The 19,206-nt window shown below is 44.3% G+C and overlaps 1 protein-coding gene and 1 long non-coding RNA gene across 4 annotated transcripts in view; one reads left to right on the top strand and one right to left on the bottom strand.

Annotated features, from left to right (window-relative positions):
- Positions 1-209: 209 nt before the first annotated feature.
- LOC140188710 (uncharacterized) lies at positions 210-12,458 on the bottom strand. Of its 3 annotated transcripts, XR_011883362.1 has the most exons (5): positions 12,389-12,458; positions 8,857-10,883; positions 7,392-7,433; positions 4,974-5,872; positions 210-3,055 (listed from the first exon to the last, which is right to left on the bottom strand). It is a non-coding gene; the product is annotated as an uncharacterized lncRNA (long non-coding RNA). The 3 variants fall into 3 exon arrangements; XR_011883361.1 differs by having other exon boundaries at positions 210-5,872; positions 9,080-10,883; XR_011883360.1 differs by having other exon boundaries at positions 210-5,872.
- The window catches only part of tmco4 (transmembrane and coiled-coil domains 4), a 109,619-nt gene continuing 102,263 nt past the window's right edge, over positions 11,851-19,206 (top strand). The window contains exons 1-2 of the mRNA XM_072245257.1: positions 11,851-12,005; positions 18,493-18,679. Coding sequence (XP_072101358.1) covers positions 18,549-18,679 — 131 coding nt within the window. The 5' untranslated portion in view covers positions 11,851-12,005; positions 18,493-18,548. The remainder of the gene's footprint in view (positions 12,006-18,492; positions 18,680-19,206) is intronic.

Consider the following 19,206-nt stretch of genomic DNA (forward strand, 5'->3'; position numbering starts at 1 on the left):
TCTTTGCCACAGGCGGCTGTGGAGGCCAAATCTTTATTTCTATTTAAAGTGGAGGTTGATAGATTCTTGATTGGTCAGGGCATGAAGTAATACGGGGAGAAGGCTGGAGATTAGGGCCTGAGAGGGAAAATTGGATCAGCCATGATGAAATGACAGAGCAGATTCGGGGGGTCAAATGGACTAATTTTGCTCCTGTATCTTTTGGTCTAATGGTTTTATGATGATGTCATACGACACAGCACGTAATAATGATGATAACCAGGTGAACACCATTTTCTGGAAAGAAAACATCTCTCTTCGTAATTAAAACACGGATTCTTCATCGTTTAATAGTTAATTCTGTGGTAAATGTTTACCAGTGATTACTTAAACATCCAGAACCTCAGTCAGTTTGCACCACTGGATAGCTTTGTTCACATACTCTGTATAATCTGAGCTAGGGTATTAAATGCTGAACTGCTCTCTGTATTTTGTTTGGGCATGTTTCTGTATCGTGTGCAGAACTGTAACTTGATGTACTTTCTACAGCATCACTATGTAATATAAGTATATTGCAACTCTATTGTTATTAATATTTTTTAAACGTCTTGCATTCACATTTCCTGTACAAAAACCAACATCCTGTCATCGGGACGGTTCTTTTCTGTCAACGTTTCTCATTCAGCTTTGCTATGACAATTGTTACAATGAATATGCAGTCCCTTGACACTAAGTGAGTTAGAGATGCGAGCTGCTAAAGGCCCCAAGTTCTTTGCCATGTTACATATTTAAAAGAACCATCAACAATCTGCAGGCAAAATTAAAGTCAATTTAGTATAACATAATTATATAAAAGCTCTTGTCTCTGCTTTATAGGTATTATATACAAATAATTATTGTGTTATATGAAGCACCTCTGTACAAATCACTTCTGAGTCCAATTACCTACAACACAACTTTCTGTAACATGAAAAAATAGTTAGGGAACTATTGTATTAAAAAAAAGCCTAAGTATTGCATACAATCAGTCTATGTATCTATAAACAACATGCACAACAATATTTTCCCATCTATATCATTGTACTTTACAACAGTGATATTTTCTGCCACATTATTCTGCATGATACAAGACAGGATTGCACGAACAGATGGAAAAATTACAATACATTATTATTCAGTGGCATTCAATATTGAGCAGTGTTTTATATGTTACATATTTTGAGCAGTGTTATATGTAATACACAAAGTTATATGTCTTTTACATATTACTGCACATGGTTTGATACTCTACAGTTGTAATTAGACTTCTATTTAAGGACAACGTTCTTCATATGTAGATCTGCTAGAAATTTGGAAAGAACATCTGCTAAATGTCTCCCCTCTATTGTTGAAATTTCATAACCTTGCCCTTGCCTCACTCCACTGTTAACAGAATCCAGGGATACATTTGCTGAGCCACATACAGTCCAGTTCAGACAACTCAAGGATGCTGGTGCTAATTACCAGCAAAGCATGGATACCCTTCACCCTAAAGCAGCACAACTGTAAAATCCCATGTCTGGGGCAGCTGCAACCAAAGATCTCCTGCACTTCCCATTTCTGACTACCCCACTTACAGATACATCCTCAGAACAGCTCAGTTCCAGATACCTCTTGCTAACCGGTATACTCTGCATACTGGTTCACTAGTAAGGCCTAACATTGAAAGCACAAAGAAATACTACACAGGCAAAATAATTATTATATTCAGAAATGAGTGCCACTAATCAAGGACTCCAATTTACTGATGTAATTGAGAAGAAAAAAAGTATTGAAATTTAATATTCTTGGGTTTAATGTATCATGCAATGAAGCCTCAAGTCGACATTTTAGTTACCACAAATAGGCCGGTCTGATTGCACAATGCTTGGCAGAACATCTTACTTTTACAACACACTGTTTTTGCTGATTTAATGATATCGATGTGACTGGAGACATGTCAATTCATTGTCAACAGTACACCCAAAATAAACAGATGTTGCTCCAAATCTCACACTTCGCTAAAACTAAAAAGCTACAGCTTTCTATCTGCAACACAGAATTTTTGTCCCAATTCCAATCTTCCCAAAGGTCAGCCTTTCTTTGTTTAAAAGGAAGGATCTTCACTATTGCTACAGACCAGTTGTATGGAAGATGATTCCTATTCTTAGGAGCCAATGCAGCACTGTAATTATCTCGAGCAGCCCATGTTCTCCATTTATAGGCAAGTTTATCATTGACAGAAGGAACGTGTGGCTAACCATACTGCACAATAAATGCTGTTCTGCTGTACTGATGTAAAATTGTGATTTTTGGATGATTTATGAGAGAACTCATAAGATATTGGGATTTTTTTTCTGCCACAGATTCAAAGGTTTATTTAATATAAGAGAACATACACAGCATACAACCTGAAATTCGTACTCTTCATAGCCATCCACAAAACAAGAATCGGCATAGAATGAATGAAAAAAACAACGAAGCCTCCCCCACTCATGCCAACAGAAAGACTGACACCCCCCACCTCCACCATGCAAGCAACAGCAAAAGCCCCCAAAGAGACCTTGATCCAGAGTCCATTGAAACTAGTCCACAACCCAGCACTTTGGTATCTCAGACAGGCTTTCTCTCCATCGAGGGGGAGAGAGATTGCTCCTGCAACAACGACAGCAGAGACCATCAATCCACTGTCCCGATGTTACAATCTTCCGCGTTTGTTCTCCAAGCCCCAGGTCTTGAGGCCCAACAGACTCTCACCCTCCATCAAAAGAGGAAGAAAGAGATCACTTGAGTACAGGGAGCTGCCTTCTGACAGCAGCTGGGTGAGTAGCAAACACACTGCCTTCTTGTTGCAGCCCCTCAGTGAAATCAGCGAGGAACCAGGTCGTCCACGGGGCCACTCCCCGAGGGCACAGGTCCTCAAGGCCGTTCCTGGAGATAGCAAAGTGTTAAGCTGCACAGGCAGTCCGGAAACCCACCGTTTGCAAAGAGCCATAGTTTGAACTATAGATCATGGACTCCAACAGAACCCCAACCGTCTTGAAAGGAAAGGATAGACCTAAGAGAAAAAGAATAAACTGTTTCATGGATGAACTGGAAGAAGTCGCCTGGGTCTGCAAAAACCACTGGTGCCATCTTTCCACGCACCTCAGCAAGATTCAATCTGGATTCAAACTAAAATTAGCCAATGTTTTAGATGAGAAAGACAGATTTCCTACCGTTCTGTTTTGTGTACCTTTTGCATTTTATTGCCTTCCTCTTTCTCTCACTCTATCTATCTCCTTTCAAAGCTTTTATGCTCCTTTGTTCATGTTCTTCCTCCTTAATTCTTTTTATGAACCTGTCAACCAGGTGACTTCATCTGCAATTTATTGCCATGGCAACCTTGGCTTTAACCTTCAGCAGATATTCCCTTTGTTCTACCTAAAACTCCCACAAAATTAACTGTTTTCTCTTTTTGCCCAAATCTCCCTGAAGATCTTCTACCTGAAACATCAACTCCATGGCTTGACCTGCTGAATGGTTCCAGCATTATCTGTTTTATTTGAGTAGAATAGCTCAGGGGTGAGAGATTAATAAGAATTCAGTACAGAAGACTTTACCGGAAGATGAGAGAAACGGTTGACATCAGATCACTCTATTTAGAATTAACTTGTTAATCCAAGGTGCTTTGCTCATTGAACATAGAACGTTGCAGCACAGGACAAATCCTTTGGCTGAAATGTTGTGCCAAATGAATTAAATGGCCACTACACCTATCCCTTGTGTGTATATGATGCCCAAATATGCTCATTTCATGCATATTTTGTGTCTATCTAAAAGTCCCAAACACCTCTACTGTATTTGCCTCCACCGGCATCCCAGACAGGTCATTCCACGCACCTGTCAGGAAACGTGGAAGAAGCTTGACTCAAATGCAGAGTGGAGGAGACAATCTAGCGGTGAGCAATAACTTTCATCACAGACTGCAAAATGACAAGCCTCGAGGGGCGATGAACAGATACTGAAGGCTAGGAGCGACTGGTTGAGGCCAGTTGGTTGGATGGGTGAACAAGGGCTGTGGACGAGAGCGGGGTTTAAATAGGCTGCAGGTGATGAGTTTGAAAGAAGCGACAGGAGACCTGTTAGCTGGGTGGAGACAGGGAAGGGCTTGCCTGTGCAGGCCTGACAGGACACTGCTTCCATGGCTGGCACCCAATGCACTGGGAAAGTCTGTGGTTGATATATTGATTAAGACTGAGGCTTACAGGCAATCAAATGACATGCTTTGGGTGAGGAGGAATTGGATGGACCCACTGTGCTCTCCAATGTTCATGTGCACAGGCCGTGTGTGTGCTTTCTGACTATCAGAGATGCAAAGGGACGCCCATTGATAGCTGCAATGCAGAAGAGGTGAAAGATAGGCTCGGCAGGGAGTCCGAGCTGCACACACAGAGCCCAGTCCAGAAAGTTGCTAGAATCTGCCAGAGCCTCTGGTGTGTGTAAAGCTGTTAGAGTGTGGAGGAGGACAGAGAGAGTGATTCAGGCTATGGTACTGGAATGGTAATAGACAACAGGTGCAGGAGTAGGCCATTCGGCCCTTTAATCCATCACCTCCATTCACTGTGATCATGGCTGATCATCCACAATCAGTATCCAGTTCCTGCCTTATCCCCATAACCTTTGATTCTGCTATCTTTAAGAGCTCTATCCATCTCTTTCTTGAAAGCATCCAGAGACTTGGCCTCCACTGCCTTCTGGGGCAGAGCATTCCACATATCCACCACTCTCTGGGTGAAAAAGTTTTTCCTCAACTCCATTCTAAATGGCCTACCCCTTATTCTTAAACTGTGGCCTCTGGTTCTGGACTCGCCCATCAGCGGGAACATGCTTCCTGCCTCCAGCGTGTGCAATCCCTTAATAATCTTATATGTTTCAATCAGATCCCCTCTCATCCTTCTAAATTCCTACTAAATGAGAAGCTGGCGGAAGCTTACCAGATAGAAGACCCCTTGTCTCTACCTGATGGTACTGATTTCCCAGACGCAGCGGGCTTTTGATGCATGGGTGATTAGTGACTCCACAGTAAGCACACACATTGTTTCTCCACCGATACTCAAGCTTCTGGAGCTAAGGGAGCTCTCCATAAACTGCATTGGTTCTGATGGCATTGCTGTGGAGGGTCCAGTAGCCTGAAACATTTCTGGGAATTGAACTAGCATTCTGACTGATGATCTAGAGCACCATTCCATGAGACGCTAGTCAATTCAGAGGACCAGAGCGATGTGGCTTTTGAGGTCAGCGGGCATTTCCCAGGCAGACACCTCGTCTTTCAAGTACTCCGAGAGGCCACGGTGGTAATGGCCCCAGCAGCATTTCCACATTCTAGTGGCATTCTACCTTGAGAGTCCTGAATTCCATGGTGCAATCCAGCACTGAGCGTCAGCCTTGACACAGGCAAAGTATCCACTGCCTCCACTTCCACTTCCCAGATGATCCAAATCTCAACACATGTCAGCAATGAATCCCTCATATTTATTCCAAATGGTGGTTTAATTGTCCCAGTCAGCAGCGACCCAGGTCAGAGCTTGCCCAGCCAGGAGAGAAACGATGCAAGTCATCTTGGCTCCGTCAGTAACAGAGGTGGCCAGAGCTCGAAGTGTAAGACACATTGCGACAGGAAGTTGCAGCATCCGACTGGGGATCCATTGAAGCATTCGGGCACTGGAATCCGCGGCTCCAAGGGAGGAGGTTGACTGGCATGGGGTGGCTGAATCAAGATGGAGAGTTGGTTGAGAGTGGTGAGCAGATGGTCAATGGTTTCCTGCTGAATCTTGCGCTCATGTTCAAGGACAACTTCGTTGAGGCAAGTGAACTCTGCTGTGTCGATCCCAACCTGTTAGGAAACGTAGAGAAGGCTTGACCCAGGTGCAGAGCAGAGGATGTGATCTAGCAATGAGCAACAACTTTAATTTTAAAAAATCCAAAATGACAAGTCATGAGGGGTCTTGAAACAAAAGCGAACAGATACTTAACACAACAAGGAAATAAGGCAACTGAAGGCTAGGAGCAACTGGTTGAGGCTGGCTGGTTGGATAGGCAAACAAGGGCTGTGGATGAGAGCTGGGTTAAAATAGGTTACAGGTGATGAGTAGCAGGTGATTCCTGTTAGCTGAGTGGAGACTGAGAGGTACCTGCCGGGGTATGCCTGCCAGCACCCAGCTCTCTCCATGTAGTAACTTACCTCACAAATCTCCTCTGAACTTAACCCCCTCTCCCCTTAAATGCATGTCCTCTAATATTAGACATTTTAACCCTGGGAAAAAGATTCTAGGCTGTCTAGTCCATCTATACCAACTGACCATCTTATAAACCTCAGATCTCCTCTCAGCCTCCTATGTTTAATGTACTTGGAATGGTTTTGGGGTGGACTTTTGCTGACTGAAGCACCAAACATTTTGCAAACTGAAAAAAATGGCTTATCGCAGATCCGTCAACGGAAGTGAAACACCTAATGCAGGTTGATGTTTCAGGTTGAGATCCTGCATCAGGACTGAGCACGTAGATGACGGACAGCCAGTATAAAGAGGAGAGGAGGAGGCAACCTTGCCCCTCTTCCATACAGCCTTTCATACTGACTATTCTCCCTCCACACTCTCAATCCTGACCCAAAACACTGGCCATTCCTTTCACTCCACAAACACTGTCCTAGCCACCAATTTCCTCCAGCACTGTTCCTTGTTCTGGATGACAGAATCTGTATTCTCTTGTGTTTCCATGTTATTTAAGTTACAGTTTATGTATGGCAACTTAAATTCCAATTTTCTACTTTTTTTTGAATAAGCTGAATGAAATATTTATTACAATAGCAGGAAGTATTGATTTGCTTGTTGTTAAATCCTTTGAAAATGATGAAGAGTCGTGTGTGCATTTGATCGTTCTCTATGCCTTTTGACGGAACCATGCCAATGTGGTTCAAAGAAGGGCATGAATGTTAATATGGTTTAATCCAACTTTGATAGTTTTCAGGTGCTCCACTTGTGTATCATTATAATTTTCAGAAAATTCTTCAAAGTGTATCTTGATCCAGTACCAAAAGCCCCTTCCTCTTTAAATGATAAAAACTGTAGTGCCTGTGTTCTTTGTATTTTGTCAAATGCTGGAAACTGCACTGAAGGATCAAAAATCTAATTAATGCTGCAGAACACGTCCACATCTCTGCTATGGCTACATCTCGGTGGCCATATTCAACACTCTCATCCTTTACTATGTTATATACACTTATAGTACAGGGAGTGCTTAGATATCTTAAAATATAGAATATCAGCTTAATTACCCATTTACATCTTTTGAAGTGTTGATATTTTCAAGATTCAAGATTAATTTATTATCAAAGAATGTAGAAATCATACAACCTTGAGATTTGCTTGCTTGCAGGTAGCCACAAACCAAGAAATCTGAAAGAACCCAATTAAAGGAAAAGGTTCCAAAGGAACATTTAATGTCAGAGAAATATACACAATATACATCCTGAAATGCTTTTTCTTCGCAACCATCCACGAAAAACAGAGGAGTGCCCCCAAAGAATGAATGACAGTTAAATGTTAGAACCCCAAAATCCACCCCCCCAGCTTCCATCCCTCCCGCACATTAAGCGGCAGCAAGCAACAATCCCCCTTGTCCCCCACCAGCAAAAAAAGCATTGGCCCCCACCACCGAGCATTCAAGCGTGCAGCAAAGCAACAGCAAAGACACAGACTTGCAGTACTCTAAAGACTACTCATTCACCCAGTATTCGACATACCACAGGCTCGCTCGCACGCTCTCTCTCTCTCTATCTCCTCCCACCTCAATAAGGGAGAAAGAGATGTCTCCATTTCACAGCGAGAGGGAAGACATAACAAACAACTCAGTGGTTTACAATGTTAAAAGTCTGTTGCGTCGCTTTTTTCTGAGCTCTGTGCCCAAAGAAAAAGAATAAAAATAAAAGGCCAACACTCGATGCACAAGAGAAAGAAAAAAAATACAGATCATGCAAACAACATCATTCTGAACCACATATAAGTCCTCAGATCCAAAGCCCAAAGTAGGCCCAAAGCCTTGCTCATCTGTTCATCATATTTTCGGGCATGGAGTACAGCAGCCAGGGCAGTCTTCATAGCCTCAGCGCCATGGAGACAACCATGGCGGAGAACGAGCAAAATCAGCTCTCATCCCGATCGACACCCTGTCTTTTCAGTCTATCTGGGCCAGCATTTAAATTGCCCCAACGACAGAACAGTGGAAGGCTCCGGCGCACTGGAGAGTGGAGTGAAGATCACAGAGAGCAAGCCTTCGCCTACGCTATGGGCCGGCGTTTCAATGGTCTAAACAGCATATTGTACCTGGTACTAGGCCTCGGCCATGCAACCCAGCGACTCGCTTCCAGCCCAAATTACATTGTCCAGCCTGAAGCTGCTCTCTAGCTCCTCAGATCAGCTCAGTACCCAGAATGATCCAACCTCGCACCCGGTCCAGTTGAAAAAGCATCGGAACTTCTCTGACCAGACCTTAACTTCTCCTCTCAGCACCCAGAGCATCAGAACTCCATCTGCAATGATTCTGCAACACACCATCTTGGCTCATCCCCCAAATTTGTCTTGCTATCACTCGCCCCTTCACTGTTTGCGGTGACGATAATTCACCACAATTTTTGAAAATTTTTTTTTTTGGATTACTTCAATTTTTTGCAAGTATGGATGATCAGAGGCTGAGGAACTCTGCTGCAGGCATGCCTGAGGCCTGGCTGTGAAAGGAGAAGTAACCCCATCCCGTAAAAACCCAGAGCTACAGAAATGCCAACGGAAGGTCCAAAGACCTCATCCCTGGGAGAGGAAGTACCTTCGCCTAGAAGATGTTTGAAGTCATGTGGTGAAAGCTGAAGCCACTGAGCTGATCAACCTTTGCCCCAGAACGGAGGATTTCAACGAGCTGCCGCTGGCAGCCTACGCCATAGTAAAGGGGTGATGGGCGCAAGAAGAGGAGGAGGCTGAAGAAAGCGAGAGAGACTGTGAGCAGGTCACACACTGCAAAATTGGTGTTAATGGTCCCTGAAAAAGGATACGAGTACCTGTAACAATTTCCATTTTAAATAATGAACCATGCACATTGAATGAGATAATGAATTTCATCATCAATGTCTGTCTTCATTGAGTGGAGGCGCCCCAGACACGTGAAGTGATCTGCATTTCCCAGGATTTCATTGTGAATCATTATTTTAAGAGGATGATGTTGTAGAGCAGGGGCAGGTTGGTACAGGACCTTTGCCTTGTGGTCCTCTATGTGCAAGGCTCCAATGTGCTTCTGTTAATGACGACTTGCCAATGGTGCAACATGCAAGTGTGCCCAAACACTTGCTTAATGAGATTGGGTCACCATAAGTTGAGCAACACGCACAAAATGCTGGAGGAACTCAGCAGGCCAGGCAGCACCTATAGAAAAGAGTACAGTCGACGTTTCGGGCCAAAACCCTTCATCAGGACTGGAAAAAAAGTGAGTTAGAGGGTAGGGGGAGAGAAGGGAGAAACACAAGGTAAAACTGGGAAGGGAAGGGTAAAGAGCTGGTAAGTTGATTGGTGAAAGAGATTCAGGCTGGAGAAGGGGGAAACTGATAGGAGAGGATTAGAAAGCCATGGAAGAAAGAAGAGGGGGAGGAGCACCAGAGGGAGGGGATGGGCAGGTAAGGAGATAAGGTGAGAGAGGGAAAAGGGAATGGAGAAAGGTAAAGAGGGAGCATTACCAGAAGTTCAAGAAATCAATGTTCATGCCATCAGGTTGGAGGCTACCAAGACGGAATATAAGGTGTTGCTCCTCCAACCTGAGTGTGGCCTCATTGTGACAGTAGAGGAGGCCACAGACTGACATGTCAGAATGGAAATGGGAAGTGGAATTAAAATGGGTGGCCGCTGGGAGTTCCTGCTTTTACTGGCGGATGGTGCGTAGGTGCTCGGCAAAGTGGTCTCCCAATCTGCATAGGGTCTCACCGATATACAGGAGGCCACACCGGGAGCACTGGACACAGTATATGACCCCAACAGACTCACAGGCGAAGTGTTGCCTCACTTGGAAGGACTGTTTAGGGCTTTGAATGAGGGAGGAGGTGCAGGGGCAGGTTTAGTACTTGTTCCGCTTGCAAGGATAACTGCCAGGAGAGAGATCAGTGGGGAGGGATGAATGGATAAGAGATTCGTGTAGGGAGCGATCCCTGCAGAAAGAGAAACTGGAGGGGAGGGAAAGATGTACTTGGTGGTGGGATCCCTTTAGAGCTGGTGAAGGTTACGGAGAATTATGTGTTGGACGCGGAAGCTTGTGGGGTGGTAGGTGAGGACAAGGGGAACCCTCTCTCTGGTGGGGTGGTGAGAGGATGGGGTGAGGTCATAAGTTGAATAGCTTTTTATCAATTCTGAAACTCCACTCTTGAGGACCAAAAAGTAGACTGATGGAAGAACTCATGCAGGGTCTCAATCTGTAACATCGACTGTCCTTGTACTCCCACAGAGACAGCTTGACCCACTGAGTTCTTCCAGCAGATTATATTTTGCTCCAGATTCTGGCATCTGCAGGCTCTTGTGTCTCCAGTCCTAAGAAAGCTTGCAGAAGATAAGGATCAGCATTGTGGTGAGAAATACTGAGGAAATAAAGTGCTGACACAATGATAAAACAGATCCTCTGGTGGACCTTGGTGGTCAGGGGTCTGAGGGCTTTTTTTTTTAAACCCTTGAGGAATGATATCCAATCCACAAATACCTTACAGTTGTGACTAGGTAATATCTCAGAACAAACAGGTCCTGGTTCTTCTTGGCTTAGAATTGATGAGTTTCTTCACAGATGTATTGGAGAACTTCACAGAAGCTGAGATCCATCAGCACCTTGGAACAAACACACCATATCCAACATTAATGTGCCTTTGCAAATATGGGATCTCACTATGCATTCCAACATGACAAAGGTTACACAACTACTGTTGGCAGAATTTCAGATGGTGATGAGGTGGTGTACTGGAACGAAAGAGATCATCTGGTTGAGTGGTATCGCCACAACCACCTTGCTGTCAATGTCAGTAAGACCAAGGAATTGATTGTGGACTTCAGGAAAGGGAAGTCAAGGGAACACACACCAGTCATCATTATGGGATTAGAAGTGGAAGGGGTGAGCAGCTTCAAGTTCCTGGGTGTCAACATCTCTGGGGATCTATCCTGGGCCCAACCTATTGATGCAGTTTCAAAGAAGGCATGAAAACGGCTGTACTTCATTAGGAGTTTGAGTAATATTGGATTGTCACCAAAGACTCAGGCAAATTTCTACCAATATACCACGGAGAGCATTCTAACTGGTTTTATCACCATCTGGCATGGAGGGGCCACTGAACAGAATAAAAAAAACACTTCAGAAAGTTGTAAACTCTACCAGCTCCATCATGGGAACTAGCCTCTCCAGCACCCAGGACACCCTCAAAAGGCCATGACTCAAAAAGGCGGCATCTGTCATTACGGACCCCCATCACCCAGGACATGCCCTCTTGCCATTGCTACCATCAGGAAGGAGGTACAGGAGCCTGAAGGCACACACTCAATGTTTCAGGTACAGCTTCTTCCCCTCTGCCGTCAGATTTCTGAAAGGACAATGAACCCGTGAACACTACCTCACTACCTTTTTGGCTCTCTTTCTGCACTTCCATATACTTGCTATTTTAGTTTACAGTTTTTTATTACTATGTATTGCAATACACTGCTGCCACAACAGAACAATTTTCACGAGATAGGCCAGTGATATTCTACCTAATTCTTTTCCACGCAAACCAACCCCCACCCCCACTCCATTTCCGCCGAAGTATGCTTGCGACGTCAGGCGCCGTCGGGAAAAGACAGGCGCTACCGAAGTGCAACTTCTCATCGTCACGCTCGGGCACGGGCACGGGCACGGGAGGCGCGCTTCCGCGCCTGGCAAGCGGCGCCGCGTGAGGGTGGAAGCCGACCCGAGGCCCCGCGCAGGTAAGAGAGGGCGCCGGCGGTCCGAGTCCCCGCCGCGGGCCGCAGCTCAGGCCGAGGAGGCTCCCCACCCGGTCCTTCCCTCCGTAAAAGCGCCTTCATACCGGAAGCTCAGCCGGGCAACATTTGGTACCATTTACTCCACGGGGCAAAAGTACACCCTGCCCGGGACCCGCTTTCCTCAGAAAAACCCCTGTCACACCACTAACTCCAGTTCGTCTTGAGTGAAGCTTGCCTCCAGTATATCCGTTACTTTCACTGCGCAGACATATACTCTCTCAGGCGTAAGGAAGCCATTCGGCCCCTCAGGTCAATGTCAGGGAGCAGAACCCCCTCCTTATTTCTTTGCACCCCTGCTGCCATCAAACACGTGCGCTTCTTCTAACCTTTGATCTTTAAGTGGTCATTTACAGTATGTCCCCTGTCCTCTGACACCAGGGGAAAATGGCGTGCCTAGTGGAAGTTTGCTTAGTCACAGAATGAAATTACAGAAGGTGCCCAATGTCAAGATCATATCTGGGTCCCTTGCAGTGGTGAGGCAGTGACACTAGCTGATCCACCACTGTGTTGTCTTATAATAAACATCTCTGACTATATCTATCTCTTCAGCCAGTTTAAGTTGGGGATCGTAAATGAACAGCCCTTTTCAACTACAGCCACAAATTCTCAATTGGATTGAGGTCTGGACTTTGACTTGGGCATTCCAGGACATTAACTTTGTTGTTTTTAAGCCATTCCCATGTAGTTTTGGCTTTATGCTTGGGGTCATTGTCTTGCTGGAAAACAAATCTTCTCCCAGGTCACAGTTCTCTTGTAGACTGCATCAGGTTTTCCTCCAGGATTTTGCTGCATTTATTTTACCCCCTACCTTCACAAGCCTTCCAGGGCCTGCTGCAGTGAAGCATCCCCACAGCATGATGCAGCCACCACCATGCTTCACGGTAGGGATGGTGTGTTTTTGATGATGTGTGTCGTTTGGCTTATGCCAAACAGCATTTAGTCTGATGGCCAAAAAGCTCAATTTTGGTTTCATCAGACCATAGAACCTTCTTCCAGCTGACTTCAGAGTCTCCCACATGCCTTTTGGCAAAACCTAGTCAAGATTTCATGTGAGTTTTTTTTCCTCAACGGTTGTTTTCTCTTTGCCACTCTCCTATAAAGCTGTGACTGGTGAAGCACCCGGACAACAGTTGTTGTATGCGCAGTCTCTCCCATCTCAGCCACTGAAGCTTGGAACTCTTCCCGAGTTGTCATAGGTCTCTTGGTGGCCTCTCTCACTAGTCCCCTTGTATGGTCACTCAGTTTTTGAGGACAGCCTGCTCTAGGCAGATTTACAGTTGTACCATATTCTTTCTATTTCTTGATGATTGACTTTACTGTACTCCACGGGATATTCAGTGACTTGGAAATTTTCTTGTATCCATCTACCGACTTGTGCTTTTCAAAAATCTTTTCATGGAGTTCTTTTGTCTTCATGGTGTAGTTTTTGCCAGGATACTGACTCACCAGCAGTTGGGCCTTCCAGATGCAGGTGTATTTTTACTACAATCAATTGAAACACCTTGTCTGTCTGTCTGTATCTTGTTTTATGGCGGTTGGCATCCAGCTTAATGGTGCATTACCGCCACCTTCTGCTCCAGAATGTGCACTAGACATACATTCTAAATCCCATTGAAACACCTTGACTGCACACAGGTCTCCAAAAACAGATCTCAATTTAACTAATTATGTGACTTCTAAAACCAATTGGCTGCACCAGTGATGATTTGGTGTGTCGTATTAAAGGGTGTGAATACTTATACAATCAATTATTTTGTATTTTATATTTGTAATTAATTTAGATCACTTTATAAAGATCTGTTTTCACTTTGACACTAAAGAGTCCTTTTCTGTTGATCAGTGTCAAAAAAAGCCAAATTAAATCCACTGTGATTCAATGTTGTAAAACATTAAAACTTGCAGGGGTGGGAGTGAATATTTTTTGTAAAATACTGTAGGTTTGAGGCTTTCAGCTGCAGCTACTTTGTTAAAGAGATAAACATTAAGGATTCAAGATCCCTATTGTGTAATTAGAGGAACAATAAGCCCACTGGTAAAATGTGCCCTGTGGGGCATTGACTTGAGGTGATCTTGAGGTCTGAGTAATAGTGAGCGGGTACAGAGGAATAGCTTAGCTCCTATTGGATTACTGCACAATGCTGCTGGGTTAATACATTAATAAAAGCATTGTCTTGCATAGCAAGGTGAAGCTTGCAATAGAGTTGTTTAGGAGCAATAGATGCATATGTATTGATTTTGGAGCAATTCAGACAGTCATAGTCATACTTTATTGATCCCGGGGGAAATTGGTTTTCATTACAGTCGCACCATAAATAATAAATAGTAATAAAACCATAAATAGTTAAATAGTAATGTGTAAATTATGCCAGTAAATTATGAAATAAGTCCAGGACCAGCCTATTAAAATGCTCAGGGTGTCTGACCCTCCAAGGGAGGAGTTGTAAAGTTTGATGGCCACAGGCAGGAATTACTTCCTATGACGCTCTGTGTTGCATCTCGGTGGAATGAGTCTCTGGCTGAATGTACTCCTGTGCCCACCCAGTACATTATTTAGTGGATGGGAGACATTGTCCAAGATGGCATGCAACTTAGACAGCATCCTCTTTTCAGACACCACCGTGAGAGAGTCCAGTTCCATCCCCACAACATCACTGGCCTTACGAATGAGTTTGTTGATTCTGTTGGTGTCTGCTACCCTCAACCTGCTGCCCCAGCACACAACAGCAAACATGATAGCACTGGCCACCACAGACTCGAAGAACATCCTCAGCATCGTCCGGCAGATGTTAAAGGACCTCAGTCTCCTCAGGAAATAGAGACGGCTCTGACCCTTCTTGTAGACAGCCTCAGTGTTCTTTGACCAGTCCAGTTTATTGTCAATTCGTATCCCCAGGTATTTGTAATCCTCCACCATGTCCACACTGACCCCCTGGATGGAAACAGGGGCCACCGGTACCTCAGCTCTCATCAGGTCTACCACCAGCTCCTTAGTCTTTTTCACATTAAGCTGCAGATAATTCTGCTCACACCATGTGACAAAGTTTCCTACCATAGTCCTGTACTCAGCCTCATCTCCCTTGCTAATGCATCCAACTATGGCAGAGTCATCCGAAAACTTCTGAAGATGACAAGACTCTGTGCAGTAGTTGAAGTCTGAGGTGTAAATGGTGAAGAGAAAGGGAGACAAGGCAGTCCCCTGTGGAGCCCCAGTGCTGCTGATCACTGTCGGACACACAGTGTTGCAAACACACGTACTGTGGTCTGCCAGTCAGGAAATCAAGAATCCATGACACTAGGGAAGCATCCACCTGCATCGCTGTCAGCTTCTCTCCCAGCAGAGCAGGGCAGATGGTGTTGAACGCACTGGAGAAGTCAAAAAACATGACCCTCACAGTGCTCGCTGGCTTGTCCAGGTGGGCATAGACACGGTTCGGCAGGTAAATGATGGCATCCTCAACTCCTAGTCGGGGCTGGTAGGCGAACTGGAGGGGATCTAAGTGTGGCCTGACCATAGGCCGGAGCAGCTCCAGAACAAGTCTGTCCAGGGTCTTCATGATGTGGGAGGTCAATGCCACCGGTCTGTAGTCATTGAGGCCGCTGGGGCGCAGCGTCTTCGGCACAGGGACGAGGCAGGACGTCTTCCACAGTACAGGAACCCTCCGGAGCCTCAGGCTTAGGTTGAATACATGGTGAAGTACTCCACATAGCTGAGGGGCACAGGCTTTGAGCACGCTGGTACTGACACCATCCAGTCCTGCAGCCTTGCTTGGGTTGAGACGTTTCAGCTGTCTTCTCACCTGTTCAGCTGTGAAGCCCACCGTGGTGGTTTTGTGTGGGGAAGGGGTATAGTCATAAGAGCAGGGTGGGGAGGACTGTGAGGAGGGGTAGGAGGGGAGAGTGGAATATGTGTTGGTTGGGGTCCGACAACAGATGGCTCATGTGGGGGATGGGCAGGGGCCACAATGTCAAATCTGTTAAAGAACAGGTTAAGTTCATTGGCCCTGTCCACACTGCCTTCAGCTCCTCTGTTGCTAGTTTGCCGGAATCCAGTGGTGGTCCTCAACCCCCTCCAGACCGCTCTCATGTTGTTCTGCTGGAGTTTCCACTCAAACTTCCTCCTGTACCTGTCTTTAGCCTCCCTCATCCTGGCTTTCAGGTCACTCTGTATTGCCCTCAGCTCCTCCCTATTTCCATCTCTAAACGCCCTCTTTTTAGCGTTCAGGATGTCCTTAATGTCCTTTGTCACCCATGGCTTGTTATTTGAATAACAAAGGACAGTTCTTGTCGGAACATTGCAGTCCACACAGCAGTTGACGTAATCAGTGATGCACTCTGTGAGCCCAACAATATCCTCTCCATGTGGCTCCAGCGATGTGTGTCATAGGGACGGGAGATGGTAAAGATCGGAATGTAATTGCATTCACATTAAAATTACATGTACAATTGTTGACTCGGAGTCTGGATGAAGAGGTACCAAAATAGCTATCGTTGAATGCCACAGTAACATATAGACAGATGCAAGCTGACTGATAGATTTTGTAAAAATACAATTAAATGTCTGCCAGAGCAGCAAAAAAAACCTTGCCTTCCAGTCCTGCTTACTTGTTAGCATCACACACCGAATGCTGGAGGAACTCAGCAAGCCAGACAGCATCTATGGAAAAGAGTAAACAGTCGACATTTTGGGCCGAGGGTGGCGGGGAGGATCTCAGCCAAAAAGTCTTTCTGCCTGGCCTGCTGAGTTCCTCCAGTGTTCTGTGTGTGTTGCTTTGGATTTCCAACATCTGCGGATTTTCTTTTGTTTGTGATGCTTGTTATATCAGCTCTTTACTGCATAATGAGTGTACTTTGAATCTTGAATTTACACTTTCCAAACCGGCGAAAGGAACTTTTTTTTTAAATAGAAGGCACAGTTATATGTTTTGGGGATTCTCTTATTTGTACCTTTTTGCTTGGAGATAGCCTTTATCTCTCGCAATTGTTAACATTGAATAATAATCAGCTTGAGTGAGGCCTGGTACAAAACATTATGCAAAAGTCACCTTGGCAGGGCTCTAGTCCAATGTCTGAGAGAGAAGACCACTCTGTGGGTTCAGGCTTACTTCAGTGACTGAGTGCATATTCAAACAAAAACTGCAGGGGAAGATGGAAGGGGCAGTGCCTGTCAAATCAAATTCCTGGGGGGATTCTTAGGCAGATGTTAAAGGACACACACAGTAGCACTATTCAATAATGGAGGAATTCTATTGCTTTCCTGCCCAGTGAGAAATAATTCATTTTACACAACTGTTTGTGAAACTTTGCTGTGTGCGGATTGACTGCAGCATTTTCTAGACTAGAGCAGTGACCATACTTTTTCTAAGTATTTAATTGGGTGTTAAATATTTTAGCATGTCCTAAGTGAAAATACTTAATATTTACAATCTATGGGCTTCTATTAATAATCTTCAATATTTAATCCTTGAATTAATCTGGAATTAGTATTTGGTTATAACCGACAAACTAGAATCCGTGTCCTTGAAAGTGTGAATATTCTTGTTTAGTTGGAGAAATTTTTAACAACTTTCCCAAGAGGGATACTGTCAACTGCCTTTTTTCAATCTCAAAGCTTATTTGAGCTGATTTATCAACCAAGTAATCCCCTTCTCAATGTCAGACCATCTTCATGTAGCCAAGAAGCAATTGTGTTCTTAGAAATTACTTGTAAATTTATCGTACTCAAGGGGAGGTGCAGCATCTTTAGTTTTTTAAAAAATCTTTCATAAGTAATGAAAAGATTTGGGTATCAGGCTAATACAACTTGTTATCAAGTTGTGGAGCTGTTAGCCTCATTTTGAGTAATACTCTCTACAGTTGGATCATATTTCATACTCAGCTGCAACCTATCTGTGAATTTGAAGGTCATAACTATGCAAAGTTAATGAACAACACTCCAAGTGTTTTGTGACCTTAAGTTTGAAGAACGTTATAAGAAGCTGCCTCTTCTTTTGTTTGCCATGCAAGAGGTTAGTGTACATGTTTCTCAAACTGGATGGAAAATTTTATTGTGGAACATTATATACTTAAAAATCTAATTAAAAGCCTGGTATTGAGGAATTCATGTGACATTTTAAGCACTAAGATCAAAGTTTACGTCATTCTTTTTGTTAGGTTAGCCATAATTTAATTTAATGACAATCTGGAAGGGTTTGATTTTTTTTGAAGTATATAGTATGCATTTTGAGGTGGTCTTTATTTATGGTGATCAATACTTTGTAGACAGCAGCTGTCAACATAGAAGCTGTGTTATGTGCTGCACTACCTATGCAGAGCGATAATTAAGAGTGATTTACTGTTGCCATTTCATTGCAGAATGGTCAGGAATTATTGCTTCATTGTTTCTGCTATTCCTTATTCGCACTTTATTTAAGGCAGGTTTTTCTCCCAACAGCAGCTGAAAATGAATAGGTAATTGATGAAGACTTTACGGCTCAGGGATCTGTGAAGATGAGCACTTTAAGTGAAGGAAAAGAACCACTGGAGTTGGTTGGCCAACTGCTAAGTGAACCAGGACAATTCGCGTATGGCGGCCTGTGTGGTGTTACGCTTTCATTACTGTTTCCTGGAGAGGAGCACAGGTCAGTTCCGTTATGCAAGTCACTAATGCTCAGCAAATTTTTACTCAAATGTCTTCCTTTAGCATTTGTCATTTATACACTTACAGCAGAGACTACGAGGTAGCAATGAGAAGATGGACTTCTTGCTTTCCCTCCTCTCATTAGCCCTAGAGCACAGATGTTACATAGCTTAACTGCTGCCCTAACAGATAATGTGGTATGGACCAGAGATGGAACTCAATAGAAATCCAAATGTGGAGCCTCTGTGTCAGTACTTTGGAATTGTGAAGATTTTCATTTGGCCAAGTACTGACCATCTGTATGGCCCAATAGTAGCCATAGGTAAATTGCTGATGTCTGAATGTTTGCTGATAGAATCCTCAAGTTGAACTCACTTTGAAGGTTCATTTTAGTTCAGAGAATGTATACAGAATGCAACCTGCAATTCTTACTCTCACAGACATCCACAAAACAAGAAACCCCATAGAATGAATGACAGAAACATCAAAGCCCTAAAGCCCCCCCCACCCCCTCCCTTTGCACAAGCA

This window comes from Mobula birostris, chromosome 27, assembly GCF_030028105.1.
Source record: "Mobula birostris isolate sMobBir1 chromosome 27, sMobBir1.hap1, whole genome shotgun sequence".
NCBI classification, from domain to species: Eukaryota; Metazoa; Chordata; class Chondrichthyes; order Myliobatiformes; family Myliobatidae; genus Mobula; species Mobula birostris.